The 19,604-nt window shown below is 55.7% G+C and overlaps 1 protein-coding gene across 3 annotated transcripts; it reads left to right on the forward strand.

The window, feature by feature from the left end:
- Window positions 1–975: 975 nt before the first annotated feature.
- ELAVL3 (ELAV like RNA binding protein 3) lies at window positions 976–19,325 on the forward strand. 3 transcript variants are annotated; one of them, XM_082378886.1, is made up of 7 exons: window positions 976–1,364; window positions 8,390–8,609; window positions 8,895–8,998; window positions 12,528–12,681; window positions 12,838–13,063; window positions 13,821–13,859; window positions 15,626–19,325. In XM_082378886.1, the coding sequence occupies exons 1-7, from the start codon at window positions 1,356–1,358 to the stop codon at window positions 15,975–15,977; spliced, it is 1,104 nt and encodes a 367-aa protein (XP_082235012.1). In that variant the 5' UTR covers window positions 976–1,355; the 3' UTR covers window positions 15,978–19,325. The 3 variants fall into 3 exon arrangements, with proteins under 3 accessions (XP_082235012.1, XP_082235014.1, XP_082235013.1); XM_082378888.1 differs by having other exon boundaries at window positions 15,647–19,325; XM_082378887.1 differs by having other exon boundaries at window positions 8,393–8,609.
- Window positions 19,326–19,604: the final 279 nt, after the last annotated feature.

Below are 19,604 nucleotides of genomic sequence, written 5' to 3' on the forward strand. Positions count from 1 at the left end.
GAAGCCTCACTCAAAGGCTCCCCTAGTGTTCTAGTGAGAACACCTCCTGGCGCCTGGTGGCCGCCCCGACAAAAACGTGCACTCGCGCCCGCACACCAGAGGAGACTGCGCCACCCCCTATCGCCTGACAGAAAGGCCAGGTCCCGCTTAGCAGAGAGGGAGCGGGACTCCACAGGCGGACCAATCACCAGCCCGGGAAGCCAGGACATTTGCACGGCAAAACCGTCCACCCGAAGTTTATGGGGTCCGAGATTGCCCGATGGTTTCCTGGGTCTGCAGGGCACCAAAGGAGTTTGCCTGGAACCCTGAGCCCCAAACTTCTTCACTCCCTTTGGAGCAGTGCCCCTGCACTGTGGGATGCCCATTCCCCACCCCCTTTAAACCTAGCCTGCTCAAAATCCACAGGGTCCCAATTCCTTCTGCAGGCTGACTAGGTCCTCAGCCACCCCCACCTTCCTCCCTTGGTCTTGGGACTACATATGGTCCTCCCAAATGTGGGGACCCAGGCATCTGCTCATTGAAGTCTAGGTTCCTCGTCCCTCTGCAGTGCTCTTGGTGGACAGCACCTCCTGAAGGTAGTACAGTCGAGCCATCAGTACCTCCTCGCCCCTTTGCTCCTCCAGCTCTGGGTGCTGGACAGAGGGGAACCCTTCCTGTCTTCTGGGCAGAAAGCCCGCCCAAGAAAGGGCGCCAACGCAGGAAGTAGGATCCGTGAGGGCAAAAGGGCCCGAATCTGGCAACCCGAGCCCCCAGGATGTGCCTTCTGGGCGTGCGAAGTCCTGGCCAGCGCGCCCTCTCTTCCACCTGCCGCGCCGTCGGGCGCCGCGAGGAGGCGGGGCTCGGTTGCCGTAGCCAATAAGCGACGCCGGCGCTGGCAGCTGCTGCTATAAAGGGCTGGGGGCGGCGGCGGCGCGGCCCAGAGCGCGGAGCGCGCAGCGCGGGCCGGAGGGAGGGAGGGAGGGCGGGCGAGGGGAGAGGACTGAACACCGGGGACCAGACGGGCCGGGCCGAGGGGCGGCGGCGAAAGGCAGAGCGCAGCGATCTCTGTCGGGAAGCGCAACCTCCTCGGGCCCCGCGGGGCCGCGCAGGGGGCGTTCTCAATCCCGCGCCCGCTCCCTCTTTCCATCCCCTGCCGCCCGCAGGCCACCCCGGGGCCCGGTTATCCGCGCGCGCGTACCCGGGCTCGGGCCCGTCCCCGGCCCTCGAGGGAGTCGCTACCCTCACCGAGACCTCTGCAGCGGCCGCACCAGAGGCCGCCCGGGCAGGACCCCGGCGTGAGCATCGAGCGCCCCCCAAGGAGTGCACGACCCCCGGAGCCACCCTCAACACGGACCGCGCCCGCCGGGCACACAAGAATGGTCACTGTAGGTATTCCCCTGTCACTGAGAGGGAACCTGGTCGGAGAGGGGTTAGGCACAGGCTCCGAAGAGATGGGAGGGGGGGTAGGACCAGGCCTAGCTAGGCCCGGGTGGGGGGGTAGGACCGAGCCTCGGGGCCTGAGAGTGGACAGAACCGCGCCCAGAGTGCTGGGGGCTCTTAGAGTCTGGCTTGAGAGGCCTTAGGGAATCGAGCTGCGATTCGGGGGACATCCTACGGCGCCCTGGGGGCGGGATTGCCCCCCCCCTTCAGCAGGCCTGATGGGGGAGGGGACGCCGCGGCGTAGGATGCCTCCTCCATCCAGGCCCGGACCCAGCAGGCCTCCCAGGCAAACGCAGGGCCCCAATCACTGGTGCTGGGCCAGGACAAGGCGGCAAGGAGTCCCCGAGAACCCCAGGGAAGGGGTGGCGTCGGATCGCGCGCCCTGGGCCTCGACCGCGCCCTGGAGCCGAGTGTCTCGTCCTCAAGCCCGTCGACCTTGCGGCAAGCGGGGAGGGGAGAGGAGGGGGCGCGCCCGGCGGCCCCGCGGGCCCGCCGCCACCGCCGCCGCGTCCCTTTGTTTCTCGGCGCTTCTTCGCGGGCCGTAGCCTCGCGCGGGCGCCTCAGGCTGCGGGGAGGGGGAGGGGAGAAGAGGGCTCGTAGGGGGTGCTCCGCCGCTCCTGGGCCCCCGCCCCCAGGGGATGGGGTAAGGGGCTCAGGCAGGCCCCCTAGGCCAGGTTCAGGTGCCCCACCCCGCCAGAGCTCTGGGCCGCGGGATGACCTTGAGCGCGCCCGCCCGCCCGCGCCACTCGCCCCGCGCTCGGGGCTTTCAGCAGCCACAGAGCTGGTCAGCTCCCGAGCGCCCGGCCACGCCCGGCCACGCCCTTACTAACCACGCCCCTGCCCCGCCCATCTAGGCCCCGCCCCAGGGGCCCCAGGGGCCCTGCCTCTTCCGAGCCCTCGGATTTCCACTGGCAGCCCGGGCGTATCCCGGGGGCGGGGCTGGCCAATTCTAGATCCACCCCAGCTCCACCCCCGCCCCCGCCGCGCGACTCTGCTCCCCGCGCTGCCGAGCGTCCTTTGTCTGGTCCTGGCGCCGGGGCCTCCTTCTTCCGCTCTTTCTGTCTCTCGGGTCTCTGTGTGTGTGTCTCTGTACACTGTGTCTCTTTCTGGATCTCTTTTTCGAGTAGTAACGAGCATAGTGGGTGGGGGGATGCTCAGCGCTCCCTCCACGCCTGGGCCTCTCCCCTACTAGACCCTGGGACCCACCCACCTGGCTCTGAGAAAGGCCTGAGAGAGACCACCCTTTTCTGCTGTGTGACCTCAGGGCAGCTCCTTCCCCTCTCTGTGCCTCACGCTGCTCACCCTGATCTAGGAACGTGAGCGAGGCCTCCTGAGGACCCTCAGCACCGCCATAGCAGTCCAGCATACATTGCTCCGATCTGTGCCCGCATTTGAGAAAGGGAAGCTGATGCACAAAGGGGAGAGGGTGTGGTCAGAGGTCACACAAGGGCCTTGAAGCCCTTGGAGTCCTGGTCACTCCAATGGAGAGTACTCAGGCAGAGACCCATCATGGGGACAGGCTGGGAGGAAGTGAGGGGATGAGTTGAGACAGTGAGGGCCCTGCATGGAGGGAGAAGGGCCCAGAAGTAGGAGGCTCACTTAGCACCACGTGGTGGCCCAGCCTTACCATGCATAGCCACTCAATGCCCTATTGTTGCCAGTACCCAGGCATCTGTCACTGTGACTAGGGCCAGGGGGCACAGCTGGGGGCCAAGGGGGTCTGACACAGCAAGTAACCTCAGGTGCGTTCATTGCAAAATCCATATGTCAGATGTTTGTATAATGGTGCAAAAGAGTTGGAGAAAGAGAAGCGTTCAGAGGGGAGAGATGGACAGAGGGGAGAGATGGGGACAGAGGAGAAGAGAGAGAAACTGAGGGGAAAAAAGGGAAAGAGAAACAGAAAGAGGGAGAGACCCAGAGGAAGAGCTGGAGAGAGTGGGAGGGGAGGTTCCCTTGCTCCATCTCTGATCTGCCTTCCTCTCCTCTGAATTCACCTCTCTATCCCTGTTCTGGGACAGCCCTCGAAGGTCCCTGTGATCCCTGTGTCATCCCAGGCCACGCATTTGCTGTGGGCTGAGGCAGGGCGGGTGTGGCCTCCACCAATCCGATCCCCATTAGCAGCTCAGCCGGCTCAGCCTCAGAGGAAATGCGACACTGATCCCTCTAAGCTCTGGCACAGATGGGAGGGAGATGGGGTGGTGGTGAGATTAGCGGGCTGGGCCTCAAGATCCCTAGTGGGAACCCCCCAGTCACCTCTTAACCCCATGCAAGTTGAGGACAGCATTTCTGGGGGTGGAGGACCAGTAACCCTGTAGGCTCTAGGGTCATCAGATCAAGGGGTCAAACCCTAACACCATCACTACTACTTCCCTCTGTCATCCTGGGCAAGTCACAGGTCCCAGTTACCCTCAATTTCTCCATCTGAGAAATGGAGATGATCTCCAGCTTTCAGGGTGGTTGTAGAAAGGCAATGAAAACAGCACAGGCTCAGGGCCTGGCACATAGTAGGGCTTCCAAAGCTGGAATCTGATGTGTCCTGAAACAGTGGCTTATGTACTGCTGATTGCTTTTGGGGCTCCCATAATAGACATTATCAACCAATCACAGAATTCTAGCTCGCTGAGCCCAGACAGGAATTCAGACGCCATCTCCCCATACATGGGGGACCTCTGTGCCATATCTTTAGTAGTGGGGCAGAGACCTAGAGAGGCAACATGAGTGTCAGAGGACACACAGGAGGGTGGAGCCAGCAGCTGGCATATGGTGGCACCTAGTAAATATTTGTTGAGTTGAATGAGCAGACTCGGCCAACAAAGTGGGTTTATTTTGGTTTGTTTGTTTATTCTTTTTGGTTTATTTATTTATTTACTTATTTATGGCTGCGCTGGGTCTCCATTGCTGTGCACGGGCTTTCTCTAGTTGCAGCGAGCGGGGGCTGCTCTGCGTTGCAGTGTGCGGGCTTCTCATTGCGGTGGCTTCTCTTGTTGCAGATCATGGGCTCTAGGTGCACAGGCTTCAGTAGTTGTGGCGCACGGGCTTTGTTGCTCCGCGGCATGAGGGATCTTCCCGGACCAGGGCTCGAACCTATGTCCCCTGAAATGGCAGGCGGATTCTTAACCACTGCGCCACCAGGGAAGCCCCCAAAGTGGGTTTAAATGTAGTGTTGCCCGGGGCTTGGCATAGAGTGGGTGCTCAGCTTTGCTTTGCTTTGTTATTATTATTATTTTTTAATTGGCCTTTTCATTGAGAGTGGGCTCTAGAGTCTAAACCCTGGATTGGAATTCTTGGTCCACATTTTACACGCTACCCAAATTTGTGCAAATCCCTCCTCCTTCAGTGAGACTCAGTTTTCTCATCTGTTAAATGAAGAAAAGAGTCCCATAACATTCAATTTTGGGAGAACTGCCTGGAAATTTTCACATAAAGAATTTTGGCTGGCACATAGGAGGCCCTCAATACATGGTCATGTTGTTCGTAAAGTATTCATGTTACAAGACCAGGATGCAGATGTGTGGAGGGTACATTACTGCTATATTTCAGACGCCTGTGGCAGACACTGCTAAGCAATCCAGTTTGTGTTCCTGGTGAGCCTGGTTGTGGCTTCAGAATAATCCTCCAGGGAATTCTCCCGGTGGTTCAGAGGTTAGGACTCCACACTCTCACTGCCGAGGGCCTGGGTTCAATCCCTGGTCTGGGAACTAAGATCCCATAAGCCACATGGCGTGGCCAAAAATGGAAGAAAAAAAAAGAAGAAGAAGAAGAAGAAGAATCCTCCAGGCAGCTCCCCAAGACAGCCACTCCCAGCCAAATGGAGCTGCAGGGGAGTTGACCCTCTGTACTATCCTTTAAATAAGAATAAATGACAAGGAAACAGAAGCCCAAAGAAGAGCTAAGATTGTCCCTGAAGACATACAGCTATATGGTGGCAGAGCTGCCCCCAATGTATTGGCCAGTCATTAAAAACGGCTCTGAAGTCCAACATATCCAGGTTTGAAATCAATTTCCCCATTTATATCACCCAACGTCTCTGAGTTATTTCCCTGGTACCTGACATGGTAGGTGTCAATGGAGCGGGATGATTATTAACAGCAGCATTATGAGGCAGGGCTTGTCTTGCAGACAAGACAAGCCCGCTTCCACTTCTCATGACTGCCTGTGTCAGACATAGCTAACTGATCCCAGAATGCTTTCCAGCTGCACCCACAATTGGCTTTAGATGGGTCTCTGGTCACTATGCCGGTGATTTGGAGTTTTCAACAAAGTGGAGCAGAGGTCGTAGCATAAAGTGCGTTAAGTAGCATACCTGAGGACACACAGCTGGGAAGTGTTAGAGCCAGCACTAGTCTTGGTTGGCAGTGGAAGTTGGAAATAAAGATGCCCAATCAGAAAATCTCATGCGCAAATCCCTGTTTCACCATTTATGGGCTGCATGATCTTTGGTAATTTTTCAAACATCTCTGAACCTCACTTTCCACATCTGTTGTCTTACTCAGCTCAGGCTGACAAAAATACCGTAAACTGGGTAGCTTAAACAACAGACACATATTTCTCATAGCTCTGGAGGCTGAGAAGTCCAAGATCAAGGTGTGGGCTGATTCGGCTCCTGGTGAGGGCCGGCTTCCTGGTTTGTAGACAGCTGTGTTATCACTGTCTTCATATGGTGGAGAAAGGGAGATCATCTCTCTCCCGTCCCTTTTTATAAGGCTCCACCCTCATGACCTAATAACCTTCCAAAGGCCCCACCTCCAAATACCACTGCACTGGAGAGCAGGGTTTCAAGATATGAATTTGGAGGGGCACAAGCATTTAGTCCATAGCGTCTGTTAAGCAGGGGTAATAAAACCCTCCTCCTTTCATAGTGGTGAAAAAGAAAAGAAACATTGCCTGTAGAGGGCCTTGCACTGTGCCTGGCACATAGTATGCACAATATTTGGGAACAATTATGGTATTGAATTTTGGGGCAGGGATGGCTGAGATGATGTGTACCTGCTGGCTCTTTCTAATTCTGTGGCCACAACAGATATTGCTAATCAATCACAGTCATCTTTCCTGCTGAAACTGAATATAGCTTTAAATCCTTCTTAATTCATCCATCTAGGAAGACTCTACCAATCTATTTGGGTTTCTAGGTAAGGGCAACCTATTCACCAACTGTGACATAGGAGAAGACCTAAGGAAATGCTGGCTACTTTCCCTTCCCATGCCCATGACAGACAATACCAATCAATCCCAGCACTCTTTCGTTCTGAGCCCAGATATGGCTTTAAAATTCTTCTCTACATGGCCCTTAAGATAGCCATTACTAATTGTTTTGAATTTTCGGCAAGTGAACCAGAGGCCCCAGGAGGATAAGGAACATATCCAAGGACACACAGCGAAGAGTTATCAGAGCTGGTACCTGCCTGGTTGACTGTCATAGAGAATGGTAGAGTGGTCTTCAGGTCTAGACAGGTCTGCATTTGCATTCCAGTGCCACCACTGATATGCTGTGTGACTTCAACAAGTTCCTTAACGTCTCTGAGCCTCAAATTCCTTATTTGTCATAGCATAATAAACTTCAACCTGAGCCTCTGTGTGAATTAAATTTTAAAAAGGCATATCTTCCTGAATATAGAGGTTAAAAATCCTAAACAAAGAACCATAAAAAATTTGGCAAATCAAATCGAACAATGTATATAAACAAAACTGCAACATGACCAAGTTTAGTTTAGCTTAGGAAAGTTGACTTAATACTGGAAAATCAATTAATGTAATTTATTACATTAACATATTAAAGCAGACTTCCCTGGTGGTGCAATGGTTAAGAATCCGCCTGCCAATGCAGGGGACACAGGTTTGATCCCTGATCCAGGAAGATCCCACATGCCGTGGAGCAACTAAGCCTGTGCGCCACAACTACTGAGCCTGCGCTCTAGAGTCCGCAAGCCACAACTACTGAGCCCGCGTGCTGCACCTACTGAAGCCGCGCGCCTAGAGCCCGTGCTCCACAACAAGAGAAGCCACCACAATAAGAAGCCCGTGCACCGCAACCAAGAGTAGCCCCTGCTCGCCACAACTAGAGAAAGCCGCACACAGCAACGAAGACTGAATGCAGCCATAAATTAATTAATTAATTAATTTTAAAAAATAAAAATAAAAAGGCCTCTTCCCTATCTGTTAAAAAAAATATTGAAGCAAAAAAATCATCTCAATAGATGCAGAAAAAGATATTCAATAAAATTCAATATCCGTTCCTTAAAAAAATATCTTGTTAGGATACTAGGAATAAAATTAAACATTCTTAACTTGATAAAGGCCATCTGCCAAAAAACCTACAGTAAAGATCATATTTAGCTGTGAAATGTTTAAAGCATTTCCTTTAATGTCAAGAATAAAGAAGCCAATGTCACAATGTATCCCCTGCCATAAGACAAGAAAAATAAATAACAGGTATAGATTGGAGATAAAGAAATAAAACTGTCATTATATTTGCAGGTGTTATTATGATATACATAAAAAACCCAAAATGGCTCAGTGGAAAACCTGTGGGGGTAAATTATGCATGAAGCAAAAGAAATATTAACACATTTGGGATAGGAATTACATTTGGTGGGAAGGGCAAAGTACATGGTCAGGGTTGGGATTATGAGGGCTTCAAAGCTAATAAAAATGTTGTAATTCTTTTTCTGAATACAAAGTATTAATTTCATTATTCTAAAAATGCAGATTGGCTTTAGACAAACAGGCAAGCATACGTGCAAATGGGCATACATGGCATTAATATATGGACTTTTTCAGAGTAAAATCACCTGTAAAGTACTTTGCCCAGTGCTCAAGAAGTGGAAGGGACTATAAGAATAATACCTTATCCCCTCTGTATGTTCAAGCCTATGCAGACCTGATTGATCTGTCACCACCAAGCCCCTCCTCACTCCCACTGGTCCCTGGTGTGGGAACTGGGCCGTGAGTGGGTGCGGCCTGTTGTCTCCAGCAGATACTCGGGGCCATGGAGTCTCAGGTGGCGGGGGGCCCGGCTGGCCCGGCCCTGCCCAACGGGCCACTCCTTGGTACAAACGGAGCCAGTGATGACAGCAAGACCAACCTCATCGTCAACTACCTGCCCCAGAACATGACCCAGGATGAGTTCAAGAGTCTCTTCGGCAGCATTGGTGACATTGAGTCCTGCAAGTTGGTTCGGGACAAGATCACAGGTGTGGCTGCTGGCAGGTGGGGGGTGGGGATAGGGGACAGAGGTGGTAGCCTCAGGAGTACAGGTGTGGTGTAGAGACAGGTGTGACCCCAGGTGGGAGGTGATGGGAGCAGGTGGGACCCTAGGGGGTCTGAGCTGTCCTCGGGATATGGTAGTACTCTGGGGGAACAAATAAGGGTGGAATCTTGGTTCTCATAACCTTGAGGGGGGTGGTCAGTCTCTCAGGCCTGGGTCTGGGAGGACAGTGGCAGGTCCAGGGAGGTCATCGTCCTGGTCCTGCCTGCAGGGCAGAGCCTCGGCTACGGGTTTGTGAACTACTCTGACCCCAACGATGCAGACAAAGCCATCAACACCCTCAACGGCCTCAAACTGCAGACGAAGACCATCAAGGTCAGCACCCTCGTTCCCCACTGCCACCCATCCCTGTGACTTCCCATCTTGGCTGTGCCCATTTCCTCTTTATTACCGCCCACCTGGACTGACCCTTTCACGGCCACCCAGCCCCCCACGACCATACCCTCCCCATACATCCATTCCCCCCACTGCTGCCCATCCTCCCCCATGGCTCATCCCCTAAGGGGTTCAAATCAATCCCCAAAGGCTTTCTGGCTGGGGCCCTGGGGCCAATGGCTCTGCCTCTCTGAACCTCAGTTTCCTCACTTGTCAATGGGGAGATGATCAGCCCCACATTCTCTGGCAACTCAAGGAGTCAGCCAGGCCCTGGAGGTACCCACCCCCTCAGCAGTAGGAGAGAGTGACCAGGGTCTGGTGGACAGCCCTCTCCTTGCCTTTGTCATGGAAATGGGGGAGAGGTGGGGGCCCATCTGCCATCTGGAGCCTAACTAGGGTCTGGGAGGGTGGGATTAGGGGTGGGCCCTTCCCCCACCTTTGTACAATGCCCCTCCCCCTATGACCTCCCCTCTCGGCAGCTGCAGCTGGGACCCTGCGAGCCCAGGTTCCCTGGGGGCCATGGGGGGTGCGGGGAATCACCATGGAAACCCCCTCTCTAGGTTTGCCTGGGGGTGTCTGGGCTCCGCCCCACAAATCTGCTCCTGAACCCTGGGGGAGGCTGGGCTGGGGAGGACGCCCATCTGGCCCCCAGTTCGCCATGGGAACAGAGGTGCCGGAATCTCTTCCTGTCCCTGGTGTGGAGGCTGACAAGGGCCTGATGGGTCCCTCCATGGCCAAGTAGACCCAGAAGCCCCCAGGTTGTGAGAGTGGACCCTAGTGATGAACTGTATGACCCAGAGGGCCACTGTGTGCGTGTGATGTGGCGTGTGTGTGTGTGTGTGGGGGGGAGACCCTGAGCTATAAGACATGGTGTTTGTGGGACCCCGTGGCTACGTGAGTGGCTGTTATCATGTGGGTCTGGCTGTTACAGACAAGGGTGTGTCACCTTGTGTCAGTGAGACGTGTTTATTTGACAGGTGCTTTGTGATGCACTGCGACTCCAGCTGTGACCTGGTGGGGCTGTGTGGGTGTGTCTGGCTGTGACAGGGTGTTTGTGTGTTACGGTGAAGTTGTGTGGGTGTGTCTACTTGTGCCCCATTCAGGATGGAACGTGTGTGACATTGAGGGCTTGTGTGGTGGTGTGACAGGTGTGCGGTTCTGCGACTCTTACTGCAATTATCCCAGACCCCCAGAGTCACCGTGAATGTGGTGGTGGCCTTGTGTCACCCTCCTGCTGGTGTAGTCACCACAGCTGTGCAGTGAATACCACAGCGTGGCCCTGTGTGTGTGTGTGTGTGTGCGTGCGTGTGCATCTGCCTGGGTGGCTGTGGTGTGTGGTTGGTCCTGACTAGGTGTTCCAGCAGATTCTGCCCAAAATAGTTCCAGCCACTCATCGTATGCCAGACCCCATCCTAGTGAGGGGCTGTGGGAGGAGCCCATACCCAGGTGAGGGACCTGGGTCAGCCCATGTCATGGAAGGATGGGAAAGGCCCCTGAACACTTACTCTGTGCCTCAGATGACCCCTGACCCCAAACCCACCCAGGAGCTGAGCCTCCCCTCCCCTCTCCCCCAGCTCCAATCCATCAACAAGTCCTCACCCCTCAAAACTCACAGCCCCACGGGGTAGGGGAGAGTGGAAACCATCAAATACATGGCCATGAGTTTTAATTATTATTACAGAAATAATAGCAGCTGTGGTGTCTGTGTTTTTTCTGGAGGACCCCAGGTGTGCACAATTGCATCAATTAGAATCCCCCTGCCCCCACCCCATGAACACCCTGACCCCCATCCGCCCTTGGCCCAATTTATTCATTTTGTTCGTTTTTTAATTAGTTATTTCTAATGAAGTAATATGCCCTCACAACTCACCACCCCAAACAAAAGCCAGACCCTTTACAATGACCCCCATCTACCCAGAGGTTAATTTAGAAGAAACAGAAAATAGACATCAGCAGAAATAAGGGGGAACGGAGCTTATCCCACCTCGCCTCCCCCGTCAGCTCTAGGTCACCCTGTTAGCGTTTAGGGGTGGGCCCTCCAGACCATGTTTCCAGGACATTGATAAACACACAATGAGATGGGGTCACACAATACTCGCTGCTCTGTAAATGGACTTTTCTTTCCCCCACTTTACAATACTCACCACTGTTTCAGGAAAATAAATATACACGTCCACCATTTTTTAAACAGCTGCAGAGAGTTTCATTGTTGGGCTGGACCATAATTAATGACATGAACTGAAGGATCGTACTAAAACGTGTCTAATTCACAGCTGAGAGAAGGGCTTTGACAGAGGGTAACAGGGATAAGGGTGGAGGACCAAATTCAGATGGGAAAGGACAGGAAGGATATTTCAACTGAGACCTGGAGAAGAAAAACAAGGAAGAGAGTCGTGAGCACAGGGAACAGCAAGTGCAAAGGCCCTGAGGGTGAAGCACACCTAGTGTGTCTGGGGAATGTAGAGGAGGCCCGTGTGCCTGGAATAGAGATGTTGAGGGGGACAGTGGGCAGAGATGAAGGAAGGGGGGTGATGGGGCAGGTCGTGCAGGGCCTTGTGGCCCTGGGAAGCACTTTAACTCAGGAAGGTGGGAGCCATGGAGGGTTCTAAGCAGAGGAGGGATGTGACCTGACTCAGATGCTCACAGGTGCCCCCTGGCTGCTGTGGGGGGAACAGCCTGTGGGGGGCGAGGGTGGAGCAGGGAACCAGGGCAGAGACTGCTGCACTGGTCTGGGTGAGCAATGGTAGAGCAGTGGAAATGGGGAGAAGTGTGTGAATTCTATCCAGATAATGAGGAAGGTGGAGCTGACAGGATGGATGGTGGTTGGATGCGGGTGTGACAGACAGAGGCATGGAGGACAACCCGAGGCTGGGGACCTGAGCACCCAGGAGGACAGAACTGTCATTACTGAGTTAGGGCAAGTTGGGGGTGCTGAGTGTGATCCCCCATGAGGCCTCCTCGTGGGGTACCTGAAGGCAGGTGTCACGCAGGTGTGCAGCTCAGGGGCCAGGCCCATGCTGGGCTCGGACATTTGGGAGTTGTCAGGTTTGATCTGGGCGCTAAAGATCTGAGGGGCCCAGTGTAGTCGGGAAGAGAAGGGGCCAGCATCCCAGGTTCACTTTCCAAGGGAGTGGGACGTGTCAATGTTGATGGAATATCCAGCCTGAGAACATTAGCTACAGATGTGAGGGTCCCTGAGGCCTCCAGGGAGACATGTGACCCCAAGGGCGCAGCTCCTTTGACCTCCTTGGATGACAGGTCCCTCTCACCGCTCTCCGCGGGCAGGGCCACATCCCCTCCCCCAAGCCCTGGTTGACCCCACCCACCACCCATGGTGACTACTCCCGGTATTTGTTGAATAAACGGATGAGGGATTTCTGTTGCTCAGTGGCGGTTTGAATGTGGCCTCTCCTTCCCCATTTGAAATGGGTCTTGCCCTCACCCCTGTCCGCCCGACCCCCTCCCCCAGGTGTCCTATGCCAGGCCCAGCTCCGCCTCCATCCGGGATGCGAACCTGTACGTCAGCGGGCTCCCCAAGACCATGAGCCAGAAAGAGATGGAGCAGCTCTTCTCCCAGTACGGCCGCATCATCACTTCTCGCATCCTGGTGGACCAGGTCACAGGTCAGGCTGCCGGGGAGAGTGCACGTGGGGTGGGGGGGGCGCTGGGCTAAGGCACCCAGGTGGGACCAGAGTGGAGAAACCGGAAATAGCAGCGAGGAGGGGGGCGGGGTCACGCAGGAGGGGGCGGGTCCCCATGACGCCCTCGCGCCCCGGCAGGTGTCTCTCGGGGTGTGGGATTCATCCGCTTTGACAAGAGGATCGAGGCCGAGGAGGCTATCAAAGGACTGAACGGGCAGAAGCCGCTGGGTGCGGCCGAGCCCATCACGGTCAAGTTTGCCAACAACCCGAGTCAGAAGACCGGGCAGGCCCTGCTCACTCACCTCTACCAGTCCTCCGCCAGGCGCTACGCAGGCCCCCTGCACCATCAGACACAGCGCTTCCGGTGAGCCCCCTGCCGCTCCCTGCCCTCCAGACGTCCCAGACCCCCAGGGCCGGGTGCCCTAGGCTTGCAGGTGCCCTCGCCGAACCCCATTCCTGCAGGGCGGAGAGACACCAGGGCGAAAGGGGAAACGTGGGGGTCTGTCAGGTGCTGAGGCCAGACCCTCGTATACAGCAGGCGCTCAATGTGTGCAGGCCACTAAGAGTGGCATTAATGGCGTCAGTAGTTTTAGAATCACCTGACCAGGCCCAGCTCTGACTGCCAACCCACCCCCTCCCCAACCCCGCCAAGGGCACGTGGCTTCAGCTCCCTGCTGGCCAGGCACCCTTACTTTTTCTGCGCAGCGACCCCGTGAGGACAGAACTTGTCTTGTCCTCATTTTACGGACGGGGCCCCTGAGGCTCAGAGAGGCATTGTCACTTGTCTGGCCCAGGCATTTTGGAGAAGAGATTTCCCTTCTCGGGACCCAAGCCCTGGATTGGGGGGTGGGGGGGGCAGGCGAGCAGGGCTGGGTGGGCGGGAGGGGGAGGACGAGGATGCCAGTGCCGGCTGGGCAGCAGCAGGGCAGGCAAGAGGCGGTGCCCGAGTGACCACGGTTCCGTGCCAGGCGGTGTCCAGCCTGGCGGGGAGCAGGCAGGCGGGGGCAGGGCTGGCACTGCTGGACTGCTGGGTGGGGGCGGGGAGGGCAGGCTGGCTGCTCGGCGTCACAGCCGGGGGTGTGCCCAGAAGCCACCAGTGACCACCCCTTCCGCCTCCACAGGCTGGACAATTTGCTCAACATGGCCTACGGAGTCAAGAGGTAACAGTGCCCCCGCCCCGCTGCCCCCAGCCCCTCGCCGTCCCTCCTTGGACCCTTTTGCCCTTATGGCCCCCCTCCCCCACCTCACCCCCCAGGACCGCCCCTGTCTGGGCATAGTGTGGCCATTAAGAGATCTGGGGGCTCTTGAGCCTACTAAATGCCTGGAAAGTGCTACTACAGAATCTGGACTTGGGGGGCCTGTCTGTGGCCTTCTCCACCCCATTGAAAGGCAGGCAGTGTTGCCTGGGTCACAGCTGTGCCCCCACTGGCCACTGTTGATCATCTTTGCTGAGGGTCACAGAATGCCCCCTTCTGCCTCATAGCTGGGGGTGAACCTTGAGGCCCCCCACCCGCTCCATGGTCCACATCCCTGATCCTCTGAAGGTCCCCGCGTTTATAGCATCAAGAGCTATTGAGCACATGCTGAGAGGCAGGAGCTTGGCTCGGGGCTGGGGACCCAGCGTGGCCCGGCCAGACTTGGCCCCTGGTGGGGATGGAGTGATACTGAGCATGGCGCTTGGCACGGAGTGCGGGCTCACTCAGTTTCAAAGGCAGTGTCTCTTACGATTATGGTTACTGTTATTACTTATTTCAGTCCACGGGGGAAGGAGACAGATGAACCGTGATCTGAGCTGTGAAGGGGGCAGGAGACGGGGTGATAAGGATCCAGCGGAGACATCACTCAGGAGACAGGGCCAGAGCAGAACTGGAGTTCCTGGCAGCAAGAACGGCTTGTGCAAAGGCCAGGAGGAGGGAGTGAGCCCAGTGATCAAATGAGCGGCTCAGGCCCTCGGGGTCCTGGGGTGCTGAGGAGTAAAGGAGCCTCAGGAAGGCAGGGAGCCAATACCCCTTCACTCATTCGTTCACTCCACAAACCCCACCCCCACCCCCCGAGGGCCTACTGGTGCTGGGAGCTGTTCTGGGCCGGGACATCGAGGGAATAGAACCTTGCAGGGAAGATGGAGCCGAGAATAAATACATGATTTAAATAGAAAAAGGCCTGGGGACTTCCCAGGTGGTCCAATGGTTAAGGCTCTGAGCTTCCACTGCAGGGGGCGCGGGTTCGATCCCTGGTCAGGCAACTAAGATCCCACATGCCGCGTGGTGAGGCAAAAAAATACATACATACATACATAGGAAAAGGCCAGAGAGGGCCAGAGGGAGGAGGTGGCCACTTTATGAGTCGAAGGAGGCCTCCCCAGGGAAGTGACAGCTGAGCTGAGACCTGAATAACAAGAGGGGGCGCTTAAAGGCCTCGCTCGCACCCTGGTTCCAGCGCTGCCCTTCCGGGTGGGCCTCCGCCTGGCAGGATGGCCAGTGGGGCAAAAGGGGCAGCATTGCCAAGGGCGGGATCAGGGCGGTGCCCAAGTCGGGGTGAGGGCAGGAGTTGGGTGGGAAGAGGCGTCAAGGGAAGGGTGGTGGCCAGGTGTGGGGAAGGGGTCAGGGTCAACAGGGCTGAGGACCAGGTAGGTAGGGTCCAAGGTCAGGGAGTCGGGGTGGATAGGGGCTCAGGGCAAGATCGCAGGTGAGGACCTAACGTTCAGGAAGGGTCAGAGGTCAGGACAGGTCTCCAGGTCAGGACGGAGATCGGGGGCTGGTGTATCAGAGTGGCTCAGAGTCTGGGGCTTCAGGCGGGGTCACAGATGGAGGTCACGGGGCCAAGGCAGGGGTCACATAGTCCCAAGGTCTCCGCACGGTCAGAGGTCATGACAGGGTCAGGGGGCATGCCGGGGGTAAGGGCAGAGCCCGCGTGACCCCCAAAGTAGTCCCCTGTCGCTCATCGCCAGGTTCTCACCCATCGCCATCGACGGCATGAGCGGCCTCGCGGGTGTGGGCCTGTCAGGGGGCGCGGCGGGCGCTGGCTGGTGCATCTTCGTGTACAACCTGTCTCCGGAGGCGGATGAGAGTGTGCTGTGGCAGCTGTTCGGGCCCTTCGGGGCAGTCACCAATGTCAAGGTCATCCGCGACTTTACCACCAACAAGTGCAAGGGCTTTGGCTTCGTCACCATGACCAACTATGACGAGGCGGCCATGGCCATCGCCAGCCTCAACGGCTACCGCCTGGGCGAGCGCGTGCTGCAGGTGTCCTTCAAGACCAGCAAACAGCACAAGGCCTGAGCCACCGCCGCCCTCCCCACCCTTCCCGGGCAGCAGAGACAGAGAGAGAGAGAGAGAGATTGAGAGAGAGAGAGAGAGAGAGAGAGAGACAGGGGCCCGAGAGAGACAGCGCAGGCAGACCACGGATGGCACGAGGGCCCCGTGTCCCTGCAGAAGCCACAGGGTGAGCACTCGGTGGGAGGGTCTGCAGGGAATGGGAGGGCTCCTGGGGGTCCCCCACCCCGTCCTCCTGCCCCTCTCCCCCAGGCTGGGCTGTTCACTCTCTCGTCTTGGTTTTGTTCATGGTGAAGGTTTTTGTTTCCTTTTTCGGCTAAAGTGAAAGCAGAGATGTGCCCCCAGCCCACCCTCAACCACCCTCCGTGGATGGCTTGGGGAAGGGGTGCTGGGGGTGCCCTCCCAGGCCCCCTTGCCCAGGCCTCCCCAACACCTAGGTGAGCCTGAGAGGGGGGAACAGGTTTAAAAATCCCCAAAAAAGCGAAACGTGAGAGGGGTGTGGGCATCCCTGGCCCAGAGCCCCTTGGAGGAATGTGAGGAGCAGGGGGAGGGGCTGGAAACAGAAACACAATGAAAAAAAGGGGGGGGTGGGAGGGGAAGAAAAACTCTATTTTTGTAAAAAGGGAAAAAAGACCTCGTGGAGAATTTTTACTGGGGATTCTTGAACTTGAAAAAAAAAAAAACACAAAAAAAGACAAAAAAAAAAAAAGAAAATATTTTGGCAGGTTATGTTTACCAACTGGGGCAGGAACAGGGAGCAGGGCTTAGGAGCTGAGGGTCCACGGGGCCACACTGAGAAACACAGCCACACAAAGACACACAGGGACACACACACACACACACACACACACCCCAGGGATACACAGCAGCACAGACGGACCCAGAGACATGCCTCAGGAACTCCCTGGCCCAAGTCAGACACGTAGACAAACACATATATAAACAACAGAAGACTGAAGTATGGGGCTATGTAAATGTGGCCATGGTGGACGTGGGCAAATGCGGCCACAGGCAGATGTGGACAGTGGTGAATGTGGCCGGGGACAAATGTGGACACGTGCACACGTGGACATGGGAACATTTCCACACGTGCATGTGGCCACATGGAAGTGGAGACAGTTACATTTGGACACACAAATCTAGACACCCAGTCATGGAGAAACATAGTCACAATACCCAGAGACACACAGACATGCCCACAGCATCCCTCAGGCCCAGGCGAGAGGTCACAGCCCAGACCCCAGCCCAGTCCATAGCCCACTTCCTCCAGCGAGGCCGGCCCGCCCCTCCTCCTGGCACTCAGCCCCACTCGCCCCTGCCCCAGGTTCTCTGCAGAGCTCTCTCCTGGCTCCTCAACGGTCCCTGCCGCCCACGAACACAGGCGTGCACACACAGCGTCCATGCATCCAGACACACGATACCTCGTTGTCCTTTTGGCGTCATGGTGGGCTGGAGGCAGCCCACCCAACGCTTGAGGCCAAAGGACCCCCATCCCTGGGGCTGAGCCTCCCTGGGCCGAGGCCCTGGCCCACGAGGCCGAGGGGGAGGCCAGGCCCTGAGCCTCTCCACCCAGGGCCTCCCCAGCAGCAAGTGCCCCAACAGTCCCCGCCAGGCCCCGGGGTGGATGGGCCCAGGGGCCCAGCCCCGCATTCCCTTTCCGTCCACTCGTCACCCCCTTTCAGTTTGTTGGGTTTTTCCGTCTTTCCAGATCAGTGAGGGCAGTGGACGCAGCCCCTATCCCAAGCCCCGGCCTCGGCTTCTGTCTGGACTTTCCATCCCCCTAGTTTTCACTCTTTGTAAAAAAAAAAAAAAAAAAAAAATCCAACAGAAGCCAAAAGCCGGAGCCCCCCGGGAGCCCTTGAAGCCCCCACCCCCGCAGTGGGCCCAGTCAGAACTGAGAATGGCGAACCCCGATTTTAGCCTCAGTGCCCTTTCTGTGGTGTCCCTGCGTTTGGTGTCTGGCCATGGCCCCATCTGACTGCCCAGCTCTCTCTCCCCCACCCCTCCCGGTGTTGTTATTAAACGTCTGTGGAGCTTCTGCTGCAAGGAACAAAAAGAAAAAAAAAAAAATCAAAAAAGCGACAAAAAAACACAAACAGAAGAGAAAAAAAGCGACAAAAAAAGGAAGAGAAAAAAAAAACAAAACCACACACACAGAAGAGATTTAAAAAAAAAAAAAAAGGAAAAAAAAAAAAAACAAAAACAAAACAGACATAAACTGGCACCAGTTAACTTTCTTGTACTTTTTTGCCGAATTGAGCTTCTTGTAGTTTTAACTTATTGCTATGTTAACTATTTATCCTCCTTGTTGCCCTGTAAGGACATTTGTGTATATTTCTGTTCCTTCATCCAGTTTGCAAGTTTAAAGGAACCACGATGTTCTCTTTGTTTCTTTAAGTTTTGCCGAGACGTGGTTATGCCTAATTTATTTATAAAAGGGGAAGTGGAATCATTAAAGTAATAATAATTATTAATAACAGTAATGGTAGCCGAGCGGCGCCCTGGGGGACCTGTGCTCTGCAGGGCGGTCCCCACGGCCAGCGACGTCCGGGGTCTTAATGGGATTATTTTTGCTCGTCTTGAGAATTTTTTCAGTCCTATTTAGCTGGTGAAACCCTAGCTTGTTCTTGATACACAAACCTATTTATTCTTGTGGTTTTTAAGTCCTCCCCAACCTCCCCGCTCCCCTCCAGCAGGGCAGGCCCCGCAGCGGGTCCATCCCTCTCCCTCTGTTTTCTTGGGGCTTTCTCCCCTCTGCACTCTGCGCGCGCGGTGACACGTGTCCGCACGTGGGCAGCGTGGCGGAGGCATCTGTGAGCAATAAGGGCTGGGTTTGTCCCTCACCCTGGGGGGGGCCGGGCTCTGGAGAGGGGGCACCTCCCCACACCCCCTCACAGAGGCCTGAGCCCCTGCCACCCCCAAGACTGGGAGGGGACTCCTTTTTCTAAAACACAGAACTCAGCCCAGCCAGCCAGGCCCCTTTCCTGGAGGCCAGCCCCTCACTCCAGGGGAGGGGGCCTGGGGTCTTCCACATCCCTGGGAGGCAGGGGCAGGGCCCATAGGGAAGGGGCTCAGCCCCTCCAGCCCTCCCTTCATCCTGTTATTTATTTGGATGGTTTCAAATCAAGACAGAGTCCATGTTGGAGGTGATAAAGAACTGTTTAAAAAAAAAAAAAAAAAAAAGACAAAAAAAAAAAAAACCAAACCCAAAACCCAACAACAAGAACACTTTGCGTTGAGTTTAGACACTATTTATTACCGGGATTACAGGCCTGGCCGCGGTAACAGACTTTTACATGGAATTGTTTAATTATTTGTACTTTTCATGCCAGAAAATAAAAGTTCAGAATCTTATGGCCTCAGATGTATGTACAACGGCGTGCGGGGAGTGTTGGAGCACGTGTCAACAGACCCGCTGTGCGGCTGAGTGCAAGCTGCTGTCCCTCTCTGGGCCTCTCATCTGGAGCCTCTTGGCCTTCCCACAGCACTCTTGTGATTAGCGGGTGGGAGACAAGTCCAGGCGGAAACCCAGACAGAAGTGGCCCAGGGGCCATCTGTCCCGTGGCGCCAGGCTGTGCTGTCCACGGGGCATCTCAGGTGAGACCCCCAACTGTGGAGCCAGCCTGATGGGGA

The sequence above is a fragment of the Balaenoptera borealis genome (genome assembly GCF_965194805.1).
Source record: "Balaenoptera borealis genome assembly, chromosome: 2".
Taxonomy (NCBI): Eukaryota; Metazoa; Chordata; class Mammalia; order Artiodactyla; family Balaenopteridae; genus Balaenoptera; species Balaenoptera borealis.

Bases quoted from the DNA above. Each gene is read 5' to 3' on its own strand.
- ELAVL3 (XM_082378886.1), top strand. The intron at 8,999-12,527 runs GTCAGCACCCTC...CCCCTCCCCCAG, and splicing joins TGCAGACGAAGACCATCAAG to GTGTCCTATGCCAGGCCCAG. The intron at 12,682-12,837 runs GTCAGGCTGCCG...GCGCCCCGGCAG, and splicing joins CCTGGTGGACCAGGTCACAG to GTGTCTCTCGGGGTGTGGGA.